The sequence below is a fragment of the Strigops habroptila genome, chromosome 1 (genome assembly GCF_004027225.2).
Source record: "Strigops habroptila isolate Jane chromosome 1, bStrHab1.2.pri, whole genome shotgun sequence".
NCBI classification, from domain to species: domain Eukaryota; kingdom Metazoa; phylum Chordata; class Aves; order Psittaciformes; family Psittacidae; genus Strigops; species Strigops habroptila.
This window is the reverse complement of record NC_044277.2, coordinates 62033373-62052343: the sequence shown is the minus strand read 5'-3', so window position 1 is coordinate 62052343 and position 18971 is coordinate 62033373. Positions and strand designations below refer to the sequence as shown.

The window sequence follows — 18971 nt, the reverse complement described above, 5'->3', positions numbered from 1 at the left end:
GGAGCGCACATTAGGTGCTTGAAAGCCAGCTCTTCTGGCCCATTCTCCATCTCGTGCCAAATCAAACGTTTTTGGCAGCAGAGTCATATACCACCTTCTGCTTGGAGTATAAAGATGGGAGCAGGGTATGGTTTTAAGGCTGTCACTTGTTATCTGCAGGGTGTGCTACAGAACAAGTGGAGTTGTTCGGGCACCTGAAATTTTAGTCAATTCCTGCATGGGACCTGCAAGTACTCATTTTGCTCCTCTGAGCTTCCTGTTTTATCTTGGGATTCTTATTTATAAGTGCTGTTTGGTGGAAGAAGTCTAAACTTCTCTTTCTGGAGAGGGGTATGACCTCATCATATACCCAACAGTCCAGGGGCTGGTGCTTTTCAGCTAGACAGTGAAAAAGATGAACAACTCCCCCTGCCATTTCTTTAATCCAGGTTTGCTTTTCTGAGTAAGGACTTGTTCCCAGAGCATCTTAGCACTAGACAACTAGATGTAATAGTTTTATGATAGTTACACACTCAAGTCATTTCACTGTGTATTTCTTGGGAGCTGGACTTGATTCTCCTGGGTTCTTGATGACCACTGACCTGGTTCTAGAACTGGCAAGTGATTTTGCTATTCGCAAGCAGAAGGTTAACAGCTAAAGTCTAGGGTTGCTTGCCTAACATGATGCTGAAGTAGCGCTTCAGCTTTGCAGTACCTGATGATACCAAGAATTTGGCAAGAGAGCAAATGTTTTAAATTGAGCCCTTCAGCTCTGATCATCTGCATCAAAGGTTTTAACCGTTTGGTGCCCAGCTAACCACTCCCTTCAACACTTGGTAAGGCTTTCATGGGAAGTTGTCAAAAATGTGAGTCTTATCCCCAGATGGAACAAACCCATTTTTAATTGAACTTAAGGAGTCCATTTCTGAGCTAGCACATGTGCAGGAGTTACTATATGCATGTGACATTTTAGGAATTTGTGTTAATTTCAGTCAATGTAAATATTTCAATAGCTGAAGCATGTTTGGTAACTCAATATAAGATTCTTAGATCTTAGTAATGGAGGTATTTTAATAACTTTTGTAAAGGATTAATCTTTTAGGTGCTTACAAGAAATAAACCCCGATGTTCTCAGTAAATACTACAACCAGTCTCATAGGCAGAAAGTTTTATTTGGGCTGAAAGAATCATGTATATCTTCCATTTCTTCTAACGTACCTAGCACTTGAACTGCTAGTTTGGTTACTCAGATACCCATATTTCTTCACATATGTAAATAACCCACCAGTTTTTAAAAATCAGAGCTTAAATAAGTGTCTCAAATCTAGTGTGTACACAACGTTTTGAAGTTGCTTCCTTACAGACGCAAGGAGGAAGAATAGTTTCTGTGCTGGATGTTTCATAAAATGAGTGCATACCGAGCTCAGTTTGTATAAGCTGCAGCGGGAATTCAGGTTTATGAATTCAGATTGTCTTGGCATTAGTCCAGTTGGGGGGAGAGGCTGGAGTCCACGATGTCTCTGCTGTGGCTGCTGTCATTTCAATGCGCAAGGCTTTGAAGCGTACAATAGGAAAGCAGACATAGCTTTTGAAAATCATACAAAGAATCAACCACAGTTTCTTAGTTTCTTCCTTTAAATGTAGAAGTGATATACCAAAGCAATGAACAGCCTTAGTATGAAGTTGTTACAGGCTCATTAAATGTGCTTACATACGTCGTCAATGCATTTAAAGAAAAGTGCTTTTTGCCTGACAGGAGCAAATGAGCTGAGTGACTGGGCTCACGTTTTCCACTCCAGCTGATTTTACAGATGTAGGCACTGTGGCTTTAACACATGCACTTCTGACAATGTTTGCGATTACTTGTGAAAACTATTCTTGCACACATTGCTTCCCTGAGCCTCAGACCCACTTAAGAGACGCAATGCTCTGAGTGATAGCAATTTCAATCACATTTTAAAAGTAATACGGAAGAACTGTTCAGAAAAAGATATTTGTGCTGTAACTAACAGTTGCTTACAGTGTCTCCAGGCTCAAAACCCTTTCATGTGTCATGAGGAGGCAGTTATTCCCAATGATGATATCAAAGTAATGGTTGCAAAAGGGAACTCTCTCTGTAGCATGCTTTCTTTGACAGTGTTCCCTGCCAGGGAAGCCTTATCACTGACCACTGACTTCAGTGTTCACCTAATAAGACCAGGCTCAAGCAGAGCTTGGGATGAATTGAACAATGTAAAATCTTTAAAAGGCAGCTTCCCAACCTCAGTTTCTGTTCCCCAAACAGTAGCAGCAGTAGTGTGGGAACTGTGCTGAAGGATGGAGGTAGGACCATGTGCTGAACAGTAGATTATATGACAATAAAACCATGTTAACACTTCCGTTTTTAACAATGGAAGCTTCAGAAGCAAAAGGCTTCTTAAGCAGTAAAAGAAGGAGGGTACACTATAAAAACCTAGCAAAAGCACTGTCAGCATCTCACCCCACACAGGCTCCACAGCATGTTCCAAAATCTTGAAAAGGACAAGAAGCTACTCTACAGTATGGGTGGAAGCACAAGTTTTGGAACCGAAGGGTATACACGAGGTGTGCCTGTGACCCACGCAAGGATGGTTTACTTACTGCAAACGGCATCAGGTTGACATTTTCAAAACACAGCCATCCCCTGGGGCTGGCAGCTGACACTGGCACCATTTAAAGGGCCTTGATGCTGCTGCACCAGCCTGTGACCTGGTGCTTAATGCTGCCCTTGAGGCATAATGAAGACCACTGAGGGAGCAGGCTTGGCTGCAGAAGCCAGGGAGGCTATTTAGCGATCCCACCACAGCACTGTCAGTGATGGGACATGAGAAGCAAGGGCAACATCTAGCAGGAAGTGCTGCTTAAGTAAGATGGGGCTTCAGGCTCAGAATGCCAGAGCTCAGCCCTTCATTCTGTCTGGTGTTCTCAGGACAAGCCAAGGAGTTGAACAGCCATGGAAAATTACTTATTCCCCAGTAGCAGCCATGCAGGGTTGCTCCTTGGACTGTTTAAGTGTAGCTAAGAATTAAACAAGATGAGTTTACAAACTAAAAAGTACCTGAAAAAGGAGAAAAGCTGCTTATAATGCTGATGGGATTTGGCTGATGGAGGCAGATGTGGGATATATATAAGGTTTTTTCCACATTGCTCACCCACCGTTTTCACGTCTTCTTATGGCAGCTAATGCTTCCCTGTGCGCTACTGGCCAGGCATAGTCAGTACTATCCTGTGGGTATACACAGGAGGAGTTTGGAAATCCAGATAAATGAAAATAAATTTAAAGTACTCTGACCATGAAAGATAGATGGAGCTTATTTCCTTTTCTTTGGAGCACCGCAGTAAAAGCTCCAGCTTTTGGATGGCTTTCACAGGAAAGCACTAGGGTTTTCCAGATATCTCTTGTATTGTCTGCAAGACGCTTTGTGCAAATTTGGCATGAAGCACCCGTTGCCCATCACTACAGCTGTGCATAGAGCTCACCTAAGGATTTCGTAATGAAAAGTTAACCATATAATTTTCAAAGGACTGATGTTGTCACATCTGAAAAGAGAATTTCTGATGTTACTGTTTCACCCTCCCAAGTAACAGTACTGTTGTAAAAATTCACACAACTCAGCCTTGTATTTAAAGCGTAAGGCTGCAAATCTGTCATTAGCGTGGCTACCACACTTCTGTTCCTAGCGATGAAGCTGTACTTCAGCTGGACTTTTTGGCACTTTGGTGAGAAAGCTCTGGACAGCTGGAAGAGACCTGCTCCAGCATTTTTTGTTTTCTTCTCTGTATCAATTTTCCACCTGTGAAACCCAAAATCCCACCACCAACTGCAGCTGCAATTCCTGCCACTTTGAAGCCTGCAAGGAGACCAATCGGACCCCCCACCACTCCACCAATGACTGCACCTGCCACGGGCAGAGCTGCCAGCTTGTATTTTGCAGCCTGTAAAGGGAGAGAAAAAAGAGACAAACACAAAAGAGTTAGAATACTTGCCTGTGGTGATGTGCGTTTTCCCCTCATTGCTCTTGGCAATGACTTGAATGCTCAGTGATAAATCAACTTTACAAATTAGCATTTTAAAAATGATGATGAACTGTCCCACATGTATGACAACGTACTAAAACCAAGTCAAAATTGAGCTGTCTCATGTATGTACACAGTTGTGAACCAGGCCCTTTTACGTGGATCTGGTTGATGATGCACATGTTGCAACAGGCTGCCCACAGAAGCTGTGGCTGCCCCATCCCTGGCAGTGTTCAAGGCCAGGTTGGACGGGGCTTGGAGCAACCTGGTCTAGTGGAAGGTGTCCCTGCCCATGGCAGGGGGTTGGAACTGGATGAGCTTTAAGGTCCTTTCCAACCCAAACCATTCTGTGATTTATTTCCTGGTGTCCATCATTAAATCAAATGAGAAACTGAGCAAATGCTCAGATTTTTCAGTAACATGCCTGAGTCTAGGTTTCTGGCTTACCCGCAACTATCACTGACATCTACATAGAATGGGATTGAAATTGCATGTTATCATCAGCCTGTAGTTTTACGCTTGTTTGATTCTTATAAGCCAATTGCTGACTGTGCTCATCTTTGCAGATAAACCAAAGTAGCACCGGAACAGCATATAAAAAGGCAAAAGAAAATTGTATTTCCTAGTAGCCTGGGTGTGATAGAAAATTACAAGAGAGAGAGATTGATTTATTTTTTTCCCTGCTACCTGTGGGTCATTTCTTCCTTATTTCCTTAATTGCTGGCTCCCTCAGCATTAAAGACGGCAGATCAATTGGGTTAATACCGAGGATTGCTGGGAGGCAGAGTACCATTGATTCACCAGCGGGAGCAGATCCCTACCTTCCTCAAGTTTTTGGTTCCCTCTTCAACATTCACAGCAGCACTGTTGACATGGTCTTCAATCCTGTCAATCTTCTCCTGCTGAGCCTAGATGCAAAGGAATTATGAGTGAGGGAACCTGCTGGGAAGCAGCAGTGAGCCAATACACACCATTTTAATGCCTGTAATCAGGGCCCCACAGCCGCTTTTCATCTGCTACACACCACAGCCGTGCAGCCTTCATGGTGGTTCATTAATAGCATCTGATGAACTGTGCTGAAACTACAAACTTACTTCAAAAATAGCTTAACTATTAAGTAATAATATGGTGTGGGTATTATACAATGTGTTGCTGCAGTTAGAGGGGAAAAAAACCCCAAACATATGATTTCTAAATCTTTTCTGTGAATAGATGAGCTCACATTCTGAAGGGAACAATAATCCCAACTAGCCTTTTTTCTTCCTTCTGAGTTTCATGTACCAACTCCAACATACAAAGCTGCACAAAGAAATCTAAATATGTGTTTAATTATGACAGTATAAAATGCTGACTTGACTTAACCTTACAAATTCAGTAGTGACAGTACTGAGAATACACTTGATGTTGGTCTGCATCATACTTTTGAGTTTAAAAAAAACATTCCCTTTCTCCAAATGCAGTCAAATTCCCCTGCAGTCTCTCCTCAGAGAACAGTGGAGCAGAAGATAAAGGGGTTTGTGGGTTGGTTTGTTCTTATTTTAATCTCAGCAGTACCCAGGCTGTTTTATGTCACAAAATAACGCTATGGCTAATGTTCAGCTGAAAAGAAGAGGCATTCTGAACTCTTTTCCCTCTTTCTAATACAGAAACTGGTATCTTCCTCTCAATCCAATCCACACACTTCAGATGCTTCCTATTATATCGAATGACAGTAAGATATAAAATCCAGAAAGTCTTGGGAACAGGAACTCCTCCTTTTTATCTAAAACTGCTAACATTTAGGCTACTGAGTAACAATTTCTGCAGCCCCTCTCCAGCCTAATGAATCTTAGGGAGGGGGGTTTGTATTACATGAAGCAGCACATCCTCAGCAGAAAGGCTAAAAAACAGTTTATCCCAACTAACCCAACAGTCAGAAGATTAAAGAACTCCACTGGGAGATGAGAATTGTGGATTTAAGTTCCCAGTGGCACAGGAAGAACTAGACATTGGGAAGGCAGTGTGGATGATGGAGACCTTTTGGCAGCTTTGTGAGAGCAGAGAAGGGGCATGATGAGGGTGGGAGGAACTTCAGAATTTTCTAGTACTCCTGATTAAGTGAGAAGTACCTGAGAAACACCCGCCCTGTGCAGTGGAGGCTGTCGGCACCATTACAATTAGAAATGGTAAAAACAAATGGAACCTGGGTACAAGCCTGCGGTCAGCACTGTAGGGCTTCTGCTGAGGTTTAGCTTGTGTCCCAGGGCACTGGCTACAACATCAGTAGGTGCTCCGGTGACAAGAGCTTAGGCACAATTACCAGCACTATTGCTGAAATGGAAGACTTGCCTCCTCATACAACTACTTTAACAGAGCCTGAATCAACAGGAAAGCCACAAATAAAACTTTTAGCAATGAGTCACCAATGTAGGGAAGGAGGAGCTGAGGGCTTAAACTAATCCTTTTGAATATTCGTCTTCTGTTGGCACTTGAAAATCAAAAGGAAACATTTCAGCTTAATGCTAGACAGTTTGATGTCAACATTGATGTAAACACCTACAACTCTGGAAAGTATCTAATGTACCAGCATGGAAACTATAGGTGTATCTACCATAGGTCCCAAGTAGCAAAGATAGCACCTTTGTGCAGACATCTTGGCACACTGAGGGGAAAACAGCTCTCCCTCGGCTGGCATTTTCCTGAGGTTCCTAACAGTGACTAGGATTTTGTAGTCCTGAATACTGGACTGAATAAATTCAGCTATTTCAGTTATTCTGCTATTCTGTCACTTTGACCAAGTGCTATCAGCTCAGTCTGAGTTCAGACTATGGGCACAAGTATTGCTCATCTTTTTTTAGCCCAATTAGGGTTACCCAATTGCCGTGCTTTTGTACAAGACTCCATCTAGGATAGAATGCAGAATTAATACTTACGTTGACTAAGAGAGAGAAGTCAGTCACCAACTGGCTAAGCTCAATCAAACCCTACAATTAAAAAAACCCAAATGTTATTTTGCAGTAGTTGCTAAAAACAAGAGCACCAACGTGGCACTAAGGGAGTTCCAACATACCTCTTCTAAAGTTTCCCAGGACTCAGCTGCATTTTCTCTCTGAGGTATTTCAGGAAGGGGGGAGTAGATCTGGATTAAACTTTGGGAGCCGTCCTTCACTTCTGTGTTATGTAAAGTTTCTGAATGAGAAACATGAAGTTTATAAATAAATGCACTGAATCAGAATGCAGGTGATGTGCAAAGTTTCTCACTCTCAACGCTTCTCAAGAATAAATCGATACTTAACCTAATTCAAGCCAAGTGACAGCCCTGAAAATGATCATATAGGGAAAAGTCTTACAGCAATAGACACTTTCTGAAAAGGAAGTTATTGCTGAAGAAATGGATTAATTTCTATCAGCCCACTTTCACAATCAGTTCTGAGAATAACATTAAAATTATACTCCTAGATTCAGGGTCAGTTGCTTAACTTTGTATCATCATTCAAGATAAGAAAACTGAGCTTGGGACAAAAACTTGTCATTTACATACGACATACAAAAACAGTGTGCTTCCGAAACTGAACAGACAGTTACTCATTTTATGATTAGTATCCTACCAGGTTGATTTTCAGCCATTTGGGACTAAAAGAAGCTGGAGGAAAAAGCTTTCAAAGCAACGAAAACCAAGTACCACACTGCCCAGCATTCAGTGCTGGATCCAGCCAGGTAACAGTACTGTGAGGATGACAAACATCTGCAGCTCAGCGGTACAAAGGAGGTATTCTCAAGTACCTTCCTTTCTAAATCACCTGGGGTGAATGCAGAGGACATTAGGATGAAGTATGGTGGAAAAAATGGGGAATGAGAGAGAGCTAGGCGGCATGGGGGAGAGCAGATACAATGAATAGACACACACATACCTCCTCCAGTTAAAGAGCCTGGTCTCGAGCCACTATGAATGTAATGGACATGTGAATGACTACAGACAAGTTATTATGTGCTAATAAAGAATAACAACAAACAAGTTTGGCTTGTCATAGCAAGGATTTGGGAATAGCTTGAGAGTATAAAAGGCAGACTGGAGAATGTATGTGTGTAAACAAAGAATGGGTTAATTTAGACAACTTCAATTTCTGAAGGAAAATGGCTGCTTTAGTAGGTCACCGATGTTTCCTTCCTCGGGAGGGCAGTATCAAGAGAAAGCTTAACCTGGGGAAGGCTGGTTAGATATGTCTAACAATACTAAAGTGTAAATATTGTATTAAAATCCTTAGAAACAGTGAATGTGCCAAGGTACTGTAATAATATTCTATAACTGTTACTACAACAGGTACGAACAATGGAAACCAAATAAAAATGATCATATTTATTTAAAAACCAGTAATAGTGCATGCTTATTCATGGAATTAATTTAAGATAAAATAAAAATTACACATTTTCATAACCATTTGTCCATTTCTGAACATTTTTATCCCAGTACCTCAAAATACATTAAGGACCTAATCTTCTTACTCTCAGATCAATACAAGTCTAACATCAATGAAGCTGATGTTCAGCTGTAATTACTAAGTCAGCAGAGTAGCAGAGTAACAACGATGGAGTAAGTGATTTGGGGTTTATTTTGGGCTTGTTTTTCTTTCTAATTATTTCTACCCCTTTTCCTTCAAGAATATGGACATGGAAGGCACTTCACCTCCTACAATCATCACCTGTTCTTCCACAACATATTTTTGATTTATAACATCAGATTAATTAATGTTATGTACTCAGTTCTAAAATGTTGCTTCTCCCTTTTCAGCAGAGTAATTCATAGATCCAAATGTGTTCATTTTTGGAGAAACCAAATCTGCTAAATGTTCTGACATTTAACATGGGTTTTGAGTATTTCATTCCATTTAAATCCTTCACAATCCTATTTCAAAATCAAGTTTCCTCTGCTAAGAAGAACGTACTCTTCCCTAATCAGTCACATGCATGCTAAATTGGTTGAAATTAAAATATTCACAATGCAAAAGCAGAAAAAAAGCTCACTAAGCAAAATGGCCTCCTCACAAATTGTGCTCCCTACTCTGGTCTGTTCTTAACAATCTGTGTTGACCTGTAGAAAACCACATCCTCCAAAGTACATAAATGATGCTGAAGTTTTGCATGACACACATTCAGGAGAACTGAAAACTCTAAGCAGGTTTACACTGTTACCATTTCCTAATAAAAAATAGCGGGGGAAAAATCCTCAAGAAAATTCTTTACTCACTTCAAAATACTGAGGTAAAGAACAGGAAGGGTAAGAGAAGGCGAAGTCACGTTTGGGCTGAAAGCATGAGTAAGAAATTTATATTCACGAGTTCACGTTTTATCAGGTCTAACCAATTTTAATAGAACTAGAGAATGGAAGTGGCTCCACCAGTTCACTTACACCATCTCCCCAGAAATGCAGTAATACAAAACACCTCCGCAGGTTTCATCATAGAGCAGCTTCGCACCTCATTACACTTAAGATAAAAATCTAATGCTCTGGAAGATTCAATATGTTGCTTAAAAGATTTTAGTAATTTTAAGAGTGGAGTCTCACCTTTTGTTAATATTTGTTTAAAATGCAATTAAATTCCATTTCTATTGGACCTCAGCCGAGGGTGGCGAAGCGGGGAAGGGACTACATCATATCACTGACATGCCTTCTAAATGGGCGATTTGAATTTGTAAACTCCTTCCTCCTCTACCAGATGGGAAGCAACATGCTACAAAGAATGGGCATACTGAAGCTCCTTTGATTAAGATCAGCAGCCAAGATTTGCTTTCAAGACTGCAGCCCCGAAGCACAAAAGAACAGGCAATATATTGCATCTGTGTTAGCAATTCAACAGAGCTGCTTTCACGGGCAGCCAAACTTGAAAAAAAGAATACCTGTTTAATTGCATTTAGTTGTCTGCCTGTCTGTGTATTCCACTTGAAATGGGGTGAATTATTTCCCTATTCTCGAGCAGACTTACAGGAGCGTGTCATTCCAGTAATATTTTTCTGTTCTTCTCATCCCAGTCTTTCTGATCAATTTCTTGTCTTTCAGAAGTACTATCATGGTCAGTGTCCTTCATACCTTAATGGTGTTTCAGATTAAAAAAGCAGTCCTGTTCTTTGAAATTAAACTCTAGTTCCCGTTTACCACCTGTGTAACTGTTAGAAAAGCAATAAGCTGGGACAAGGCCTTTCCAATGAAATACCAGGATATATTGAGGACAACTGCAGAACGTTACCAAAAGAAGAGATATTTTAAATTTAGTTCTCAGTGTAACAGAGAAGAGCTCACAAAAAGCCTGAAAGCAATGGCTAATATTGATGAAGGGGGTCACTGAATACCTGGTATTCAGTGCATAAACATCTAAAACTCAGAGTACAAGGCTGAGAACAATGAGCTCGCCCCAGATGAGGTACCTACAGATTTGTCAAACTAGATGGTCTTCAAAAGTCCCTTCCAACCCAAACCATCCTATGGTTCTCTATTTGATGTATCTTGACTTCTTAAGTCTTTCTGATAGTACTGCACATGACATTCTTGAAAGCAATCCCAGTTTTCAAACCTACTTTTCTCCCTGTTTGACCATTAGACTCACTAGCTTGCTAATCACACTTGAAAGAGTTCTTGTACTTCTTTTGTAGCAACAAGAAGGGTCATGAAATCAAATTTGATGGCAGGTTCTTCTACAATGTCATGGACTGAAAATACTCTTTTGATTTTAAGACACATGAAATTTTCCAACAAATTTAAACAAAAGCAATCAAACTAACTACCGTTATGTGGAAGGATTTAATCCTGCTGTATCAAGTTTCTCACAGATCATTAGCAGAGAACACTGGCCAGTACCACAGCATAGTAAGGGCTTCCCCTGAAGACAGAATGGTAGAACAAGGAATGAAGGACATTTTGTACACAAAGGAGGGAAGAACAGCAAACATGTTGACTTGTAGCATGTTACAGCATGTTTTCAAGGCCTTTTATTTAAATGGATTTATACTGTTTTCTGCTTTTCTGTCAGGTGCCAAGTTAAAATGCTACAGGAAGAGACCACCTCCTTTATATAGAGACTTGCTCCTCTTTTCCACACATTTCAGCAGTGGCGTATTATACTGTCTGTCATATAAAAATTGTTTTCTTCTTGATGTTGCAAGCACTAATTCAGTGAAAATGGCCTAAATGATTATTCACACATGATCAAGTGTGATCAACTATTCTGCTTCCTGTGAACAGTCTTCTATTTCAAGATCCAAGGCTACAGGATCTTTGCCATGGAAGGCCATTCTCCACTTATCAAAACTCAGTCACAGGTCTTGAGAAAAGCGAAGTGTAGGGAAAGAAATCTACTTCTTGATTAACTATTATTCAACTGAAATCTCATTTGCTTACTTCATTTATATCTGGTTGAATGAAAGGCAGACTGGATTCAACAATATACATATAATAGATGAAGAAATTAAATTCTCCTACCTCCTCCTACAGTTGCAGATCTGGTTAAAGAGGCATCCTCCTGTCCTTCGAGTTGCCTTTTAAGTTCTTCTGCAGATTGAGAATGGAGCTGCAGGAAGTCTTTTATGGCAAGTGAAGCTTCCTCTTTCACGGGATTTATCATTCTCTGCAGCACCAGGATGTCTTCCCGCCGGACTCGCAAACAGAGTTTCTCCATCTCTCTCATATTGGAGCGGAGTTGCTGTAACAAGTTTAGAGTTATTTTGTAGCTTACGATGTAAGAAAGAGCACCAGACACCTTCGGTGGTTGGGAAGCAATTACCATCTTGATATCTTTAAATATTCGTTAAAAGTGATAAGTTTTAATAAACTAAGACCAAAAAAACCCCAACCCTCAAGACCCAGGTTTTAAGTAATCTCTACGTTCTAGATCACCTCTCCTCTACGTCCCTTTTCTTTTCCAGGCTGCATTGTTTGATTGTAGCTTGTTTGCCTGTCAAAGATGCCCCCAAATGCTGTAAAAGCCCATGCCTCTGATAACACAGTGAATCCTCTCCTTGTATCCATCCTGGGTCTTCCAGACTCTGTTATCTTGTGTCCCCATGCTATTTCCTGGTCTATTTATAATGCTCTTGCAGAAGAGTCACTCTGATAGTGCTCTGCAGATAGATATAGTGCAGATAGATATAGTGCTCTGCAGAAAAGAGGTTTCTCCTCACTTAAGGTAGCTCAACCTAAAGATGATCCCTTCCAAGTAAATGATCCTCCTCCTACTCCTCCTAAGGCAGATGATAGTCCTGTAACCAACAGTGATACTGAGCGAGACAGTGATTTAGTCACCTCAACCAGAGCTCAACACTGTCCACAGGGGAAGGCATCTGCACTTCCAAGCACTTCTCACTCGGATGTGACACTACCTCATAACCAGCTCACTGAGACTGTTGCATTTTTAGTATTTGCTCGTGCTTGTGAGTTCACTCAGTTCTCTGTAACAAAACATAAATGGGGATGGCAGCTCCCAACACAGCAGCCCCTGAACAGTGCAGTGAGGCATCACCAGGACATGCTGGTGATGTTGAGTCTTTTTGGGCTACTTCCTGTAAGAGAAACTAAGCTACCTGCACCAGGAGAACAAGAACCAAAGATCAAGGAACAGATGTTACCTATTATCCTCTCTGGCAAACTAATTTATCCACAGTATCAGCCAAGCACAAAACAAGGAAGAACTATTCTTGAAGCCACCCCCATTAATATTTTTATTTTCTTGCTGTCAATTTTATACTTTATCCACTCCTCCAAGTAAAGAAGTCAGTTTGTTTTATTTTGGGTGTCAATTAAAGTATTTAACTACTGAATTCACTACGTAATTACTGAGGTTATTGGTGACTCTGATCAACTTAGGCCTTTGCCAAAATACCCACACAAGTTGCAACAAGTTAAAATAATATACAAATAAAGTAAGTGGCTGCTTCTCAAAATCTGCTTTTTTTAATAATAAGCCACTGTGGTGATTGCAGCACTTCAGGATACAATCATTCGCAACACTCAACTCATTTTCATTTCGTAAAGAGAACTAAGACAACTTCAGGGACAAAGGATGAAGATTACCTTTCCTCTTTCCCCCCAATATTTATATTCTTTTTCCAGAAGAAAGTCAAATATATTTATTTGATTGGAATGTCAAATATAATAAACCAGAAAGATTTCTTTAGTTACAAGAGTTTTGAGAAGATACAAACCATTTACAACTAGCAAGGAGAGTCTGTGCAGGCATCTCCTGTGAGATAAATTTTTGTCTACAGCAAAAGTAAAGAGTTTTTTTTATTGCCTAGGCTTTTAAAAATCTAAAAATGAACACAACTTCTCTTTTTCTACAAATGAAGAAATTTATAGTTTAAATTATACCACTTAGTGTTTTAGGACAGAGATTTTATCTTATTAAAAAAAAAGACTGTAATAAAAGTGGTATTAATTGCATCACATTATAAGGTGATATAATAAATTATATTACTTCTTGCACTGTTTACCAGTTGTCTTGAGTATGCTTCTCACAGCAGAACAAGAGAATGGATTAACACCAGTGAGTGGTTGGAAAAACAAAGGTTTTCTTCAATAATACAAACCAGGTACAGGTAATGCCTTAGAATGGCAACGTTATTTGCCTGGGAAAGCAAGAACTATATATACTAGAATTATTTTTTTAACGTGTATGAAAAAGATAGTAGAAATATAATTAGAGAAAAAGAAAATTAATTCAACAACAAATTTGAGATGACACTGCATGATACATGTTAGGCGATCAAAGAAAGAACTACTGATTTGTAAAATTCATTTGTCAAATTACTGAGAGTATATTCTGTTGTATGCTATGTACTACTCAGCATTTTAGGCTGCACTATTTAAGTCAAGTAAACCCACTCATTAACAATAAAAAAAACCAGGGAGATACAAAAAATAAGATATTGAGCATATAGAAACATGGTACCCAATACTTTTCCTCATACATTTCTCATCTTAATGTACTCTGCTCTTCCTGTATCTTCCTACCATGGTCTGCCCGAAAGTACTGATAAAGGGATAATGTCATCACTGTTGTAGTCCACCACATGCCAGAATTCTCAGTTTATAATATCTTGGAGTTTCATTTAAAAGACAAAACGGGACTATCTAGACACAACATTTCACTATCTATTTTGTGAGAATTATATGCAGGGGACTGAGTGAAGCTGATCCTGCTGTTTTGTTTCAGGAAACAGAATTATTATTATTATTATCCTGTCTTTGGCCATGATGGGAACAAAAAAAGACACGCCAAATAAAAACATGTTGTGAAAGTAACAATAGTGAGTTTGGGATGAGCTAATAATGCTTTCAAAGCAGCTTCTTCAAATAGAAAGGAAAATTTCCTAGCTGAAATTGAGTTAAAACGTAACTCTGCTAGGGATCTGCACCACTGCAGCTGCAGCAATTACCAGTATGGCCAACGCATGAGTATAACAAAGACAGTTACTGTGCAGTGACCAACACAGCCACCAACTTGCTGCTGGAGATTTCAAAAATCCTGAGCAGAAGCTTCAAGAGATACGAACTACTCACCCTAGGAATGGCTCAATCTGATCCTCACTTTCACTGTTCATTGTTACCTTGCTGATTGAAGAGAAGTATTTGTGAGAAAGACGATGGAGGAATCAGATGAGATCTGATTAGATAATATATTGGGAGTTGGACTAGATGACCTTTGAAGGTCCCTTCCAACCCAAACTATTCTATGATTCTATATTTGCCTATCTGGTGAAATGTAATTTTAGTACCTCTTCTTTTGTGGTGTTGGCAAGAGAACTCTTGTTCCATTTACTGTCAATGAAAAAGAAGCTAAATGGATTCAGCCTAGCAAGAATGCTGAGCCCTGTTGCGAGGAGACACATCCTAGGAGCTCACCAGGGTATAACATGATAGATGTTATGGATATGCAAATGACTGAGACTTCATTTCATAATCATTTTAATGGGACAGAGTTTAATTTCTGGGTAGAGCATAAGAGTATATCACCTTCTTCCCAACCATTTCCATTTCTAAAATCAAGCTTACTTAGTGAGGAAGGTAATACAAAATTCTGTTTTCACTTAGGGGAATTCCTGAGTTTCACTCACCAAATTCAGCCCAAAAGACACAGATTTTTTCTTTATAATATTTGCAGTTTTCATGTGTTAACTTCCAAAACCAAGTAAACTTTGTTTCAAATGGCTTTCTCACAAAAACTGTAGGAAAATAAAGCTGACAAAAACCCTGGGAGATCATTCCTTCAAAGCATGATCTGCCATCTCTGTCTTATTTCTGACAGTTGTTTATCTAATCTGGTCTTAAAAAGCTAACTGAATCATGGGGACCATGCCATTATCACACTCAATCTCTGCCACTATAATTCTTTTTTTCTTCCTTCTTGGTTTATTATCATTTTCCGATAGTTTTCACTTTGAATTCTTTGTGCTGAAATAGTACATAGATGACACAGGATCTGTCAAATCCAACAAATCAGTCCCTTTTTATCTCCTGTCTTCTGTGCATTAATCACTGTCAACTCTCCCTCCATTGTTTTACATTAAGATGTAAACAGCGCCTTCAAAGAAACCCACCACCTTAAACCCTCTCAAACATAAATATGATTTTTAAGAAAGTATTCAAGTAGCTTAGCTGTGCAAATGTAATGCTGCCTTCACTTACCTTCTCTAGACTTTGTTCAAAGTGATGTAATAAAGGACACATGTTACAAATTGCTTGGCATAGGTCAAAGAAGGTCTTGAGTTTAAAGATATATTTACCCTACAGATGGCCACAGGCTGCAATAGTGAGCTGATTTTACATGACACTTCACTGATACCATAAACAATCTCCTGCAGCAGTAAACTCATCTACCCTGCTTCTCATGCTCTCCCAGTATATTTGCACAGGATTCCAGAAAGATACTTAATTTGAAGACTGCATAATTTTAAAGATGGTACAGAAGGCACGAGCCATACAACTAAGCTTTGAAGATTTATGCAAAAGAGAGCTGCCTGAAAACCATCTTCTACTTGTAAACAATTTTCAGTTGAAATGGAAATCGTAAAAGTGAAAAAGATAAAAAATAGATTACCATTTTTTCAAGTAGCTTTCAGGTTAGAGCAACACAGTGGAGAGACTGTCTGCCTGGATATGTTTTGTAGAGCAGTCTACTTCTGTGGGCTGAAGATAGACTAAAGCCAAATCATTCATCCACAGTATTCTTTTATTTGTTCAATGCCCTATATCCTCTCTAGTAACTGCAGCATTCTTCCTCCTCTCACTATGAATATGATCAGGGCAGACATTAGGTGTTACAACAAAATCCTGCCATTTCATTGAAATGAGCTTAAATCTTGCAATAATTAACTAATTGTATGGTACGGTCAGCACCTATGTGGGCAAAGCCTGGCAAAACTACATACTTATTCAGGTCCTAACATTTTAAGGGGACTGTGGACCATCCCTAAAAATGAGAATCTACAAGAGCACATTTGTGAAAACTAATACATGGTATATAGAGCAATATGCTCAGTATTTCTGAAAGGGCGTCATCATGCCCTATACAAAGATTTCCCTGGCTTCTTCTCTTTCCTTTCTAGCAGTCTTTAATGTGGCTCCAGTCACTATAAAGAAGAGGTATACATTTATGCTCATCTATACTTCTATTGTCATTTTGACCATCATCAAAAGTACAACAGAAGTAATTATTCTGGGTAAACTGAAAATTCAGGAAAAGGGCTAATTATGTGCACATGGATTAAATGTAGAGTGGCTGTGCATATATTTGTCTAAAACCTGTGGCGGATGCCTTGGGTCAATATTGACTTAGGGATTCCTAATGTATTTTTACAACATCTAATTTTGAGAGCAAAGTGTGTGCTGCAGAGAACATTTGGTATCACAATAATTAATCTGATTTCTTCGCAAACAAACAGATCACAAGTCCATTGGTAAACATTTAAACAGCTTACAGCAAACACATTCTACATGTCATACAATTTATTATCAAGTACTCCAGACTCCTAACTATTTAATTAAAACAAAGAGCTAATCTACTCTTCTTCCATGGACCCAGATCTTATTCTGATCTCTGGGTATCAGAATGTGAACCACTTTAAGGCATAACTTGCATCCAGATCTAAAAGCAACAAGCGTTAAGAAAATGTAAGAAAATTTATTTGGGCTGAAAGTGAAAATGGCAGGCTTGAGGTTCAAGACAAATATATATGTTTCTAGGGACAAATATGAGGTTTTATTACGAAAGCACTTAACATATTTAAAAACATCATCTTCAACATGATTACTTTTTTCTAATTATTGATTGATTTTGTCTTGCTAAACAAATGATTCTGATAATAAAAAGTTCCAAGAGAAGCATTTTGCACCACTCAGATGTGAAAATAGATTAGAGCACAGACATAAGGAAACGCATGCTTACAACACCACACCTGTTAGAATGCCATTGTTTCAATAGGACTTCCACCTTTGGAAGACTCTATATTAAGAATAAACTTAGATTCAAATTTCAAAGATACTTGGTGAAAAAATAAAAAAACCCCAAACATTCAAACTTCCAAATAACAGAAATATCAAGTGGATTTCTTATATAATTTCCTAACACCTACACTAAAAAAGCTCATTAGCACCTTCCGTTCCTCAAAAAAGACACGAAACTCCAGTTCTGCCTACTGTCTAACACTGTTGCTTGATCAGGATTAAGTTCTTTCTGAGGCTTGGGTTGGGTTTTTTTTATTTTTAGTCTGGTCTAATTTCCCATAGGAGTTAGTAAAGCATTGCAACAAACACGGGAACTTACAGTATTAGAATTATGAAATACAGATGCAGCGTAGGTCACTAAAGGTTTGTTCTAGTAACAAAGTCATGTCCCTCCTCTGAACAACATCTATGAAACCAACACAAAATGCCTCTCCTGCTGTCCCCGGACTTTTGCCAGTACATCATGTTATAACCACTCTTGCTATATCTGCTATATGATCACAGTTGCTATATCTGCATCAGCAAACTTTACAGAGCAGATCTGGTCTTTGTGGAGTTTTCTATTGTTAATCTTCTTTGGTTGTGTGCCATTCAGCAGTGTGAAGGCTGACGCCTGGCATTAGATTTTGCATTGTTTTCATCAAGACCTGCATTTTTTTAGAAAGAGATGTAAGATTCCCAGTATGCTTTGTCGTGGGTGACTATGCATGAAGTCACTGAGATGATGCCATGTTGATGAATGCATCTAGTATTTCCTCATTTGATGCTATTATGCATTAAGAGATTTGCACACCAAACCGGTAGCCCAGACGTTATGTGGTTGATCTGAAACCATGCTTTAAAATGAACAGCACTCCTTATTGCGATTCCTGTCTTCTAATTTAATGATGTAAGACGATAGTTTCAAAAGACCACTCTCCAAACTTTTGTTTATTCAAGAATCGTGAAACATTTCTGACTGTATTTGCCCCAAAGGACACAATGAGGAAATCCCTACCTTTCAGGTGAAGTAAAGCAGCAACATGTACTTGTCAAATCTAGCTGTCAAATATATGTCTCTGTGAAGATCCAACCCTGAGGTAACCAGTATTATGTATGTGATTTAATTCCATTAATATCATAAGTAATTTTAATACCCTTACCTGAACTGTTCGTCCTGCGTTAATGTGCTCTTCATGCAATCTGTCCCAGAGCCTGCATCTCTGATACTAAAATAAAGGAAAAACATGCCATAAAATTGCTATTTTTACCAACTGGCTATGCAAGAAAAAGGAACCTTTAATAAATAATCACTTTAATTTTCCAAGATTGACAGTTAAGACGCTAAATCATAGGCATTTCCACTGCAAAATTAGAGAGGTAAATGGCAATGTATGTTGTGAACAATTTTGTACAATGTATTTTACTGAATTGCAGATAACCAGGGTTTCAGCATCAGTTTTTAACAACAGAGACATATTGCAGCATCCTCATACTGCTGTGGCATAAA

The 18971-nt window shown here is 39.2% G+C and overlaps 1 protein-coding gene across 3 annotated transcripts in view; it reads right to left on the bottom strand.

The window, feature by feature from the left end:
* Nucleotides 1–1130: 1130 nt before the first annotated feature.
* STX17 (syntaxin 17) overlaps nucleotides 1131–18971 on the bottom strand; it is a 34717-nt gene continuing 16876 nt past the window's right edge. For all 3 annotated transcript variants that reach the window (XM_030509903.1, XM_030509920.1, XM_030509912.1), the window contains exons 4-9: nucleotides 18625–18690; nucleotides 11465–11684; nucleotides 7064–7182; nucleotides 6927–6977; nucleotides 4836–4922; nucleotides 1131–3933 (exon numbers count right to left, since the gene is read on the bottom strand). In XM_030509903.1, coding sequence (XP_030365763.1) covers nucleotides 3694–3933; nucleotides 4836–4922; nucleotides 6927–6977; nucleotides 7064–7182; nucleotides 11465–11684; nucleotides 18625–18690 — 783 coding nt within the window. In that variant the 3' untranslated portion in view covers nucleotides 1131–3693. The remainder of the gene's footprint in view (nucleotides 3934–4835; nucleotides 4923–6926; nucleotides 6978–7063; nucleotides 7183–11464; nucleotides 11685–18624; nucleotides 18691–18971) is intronic.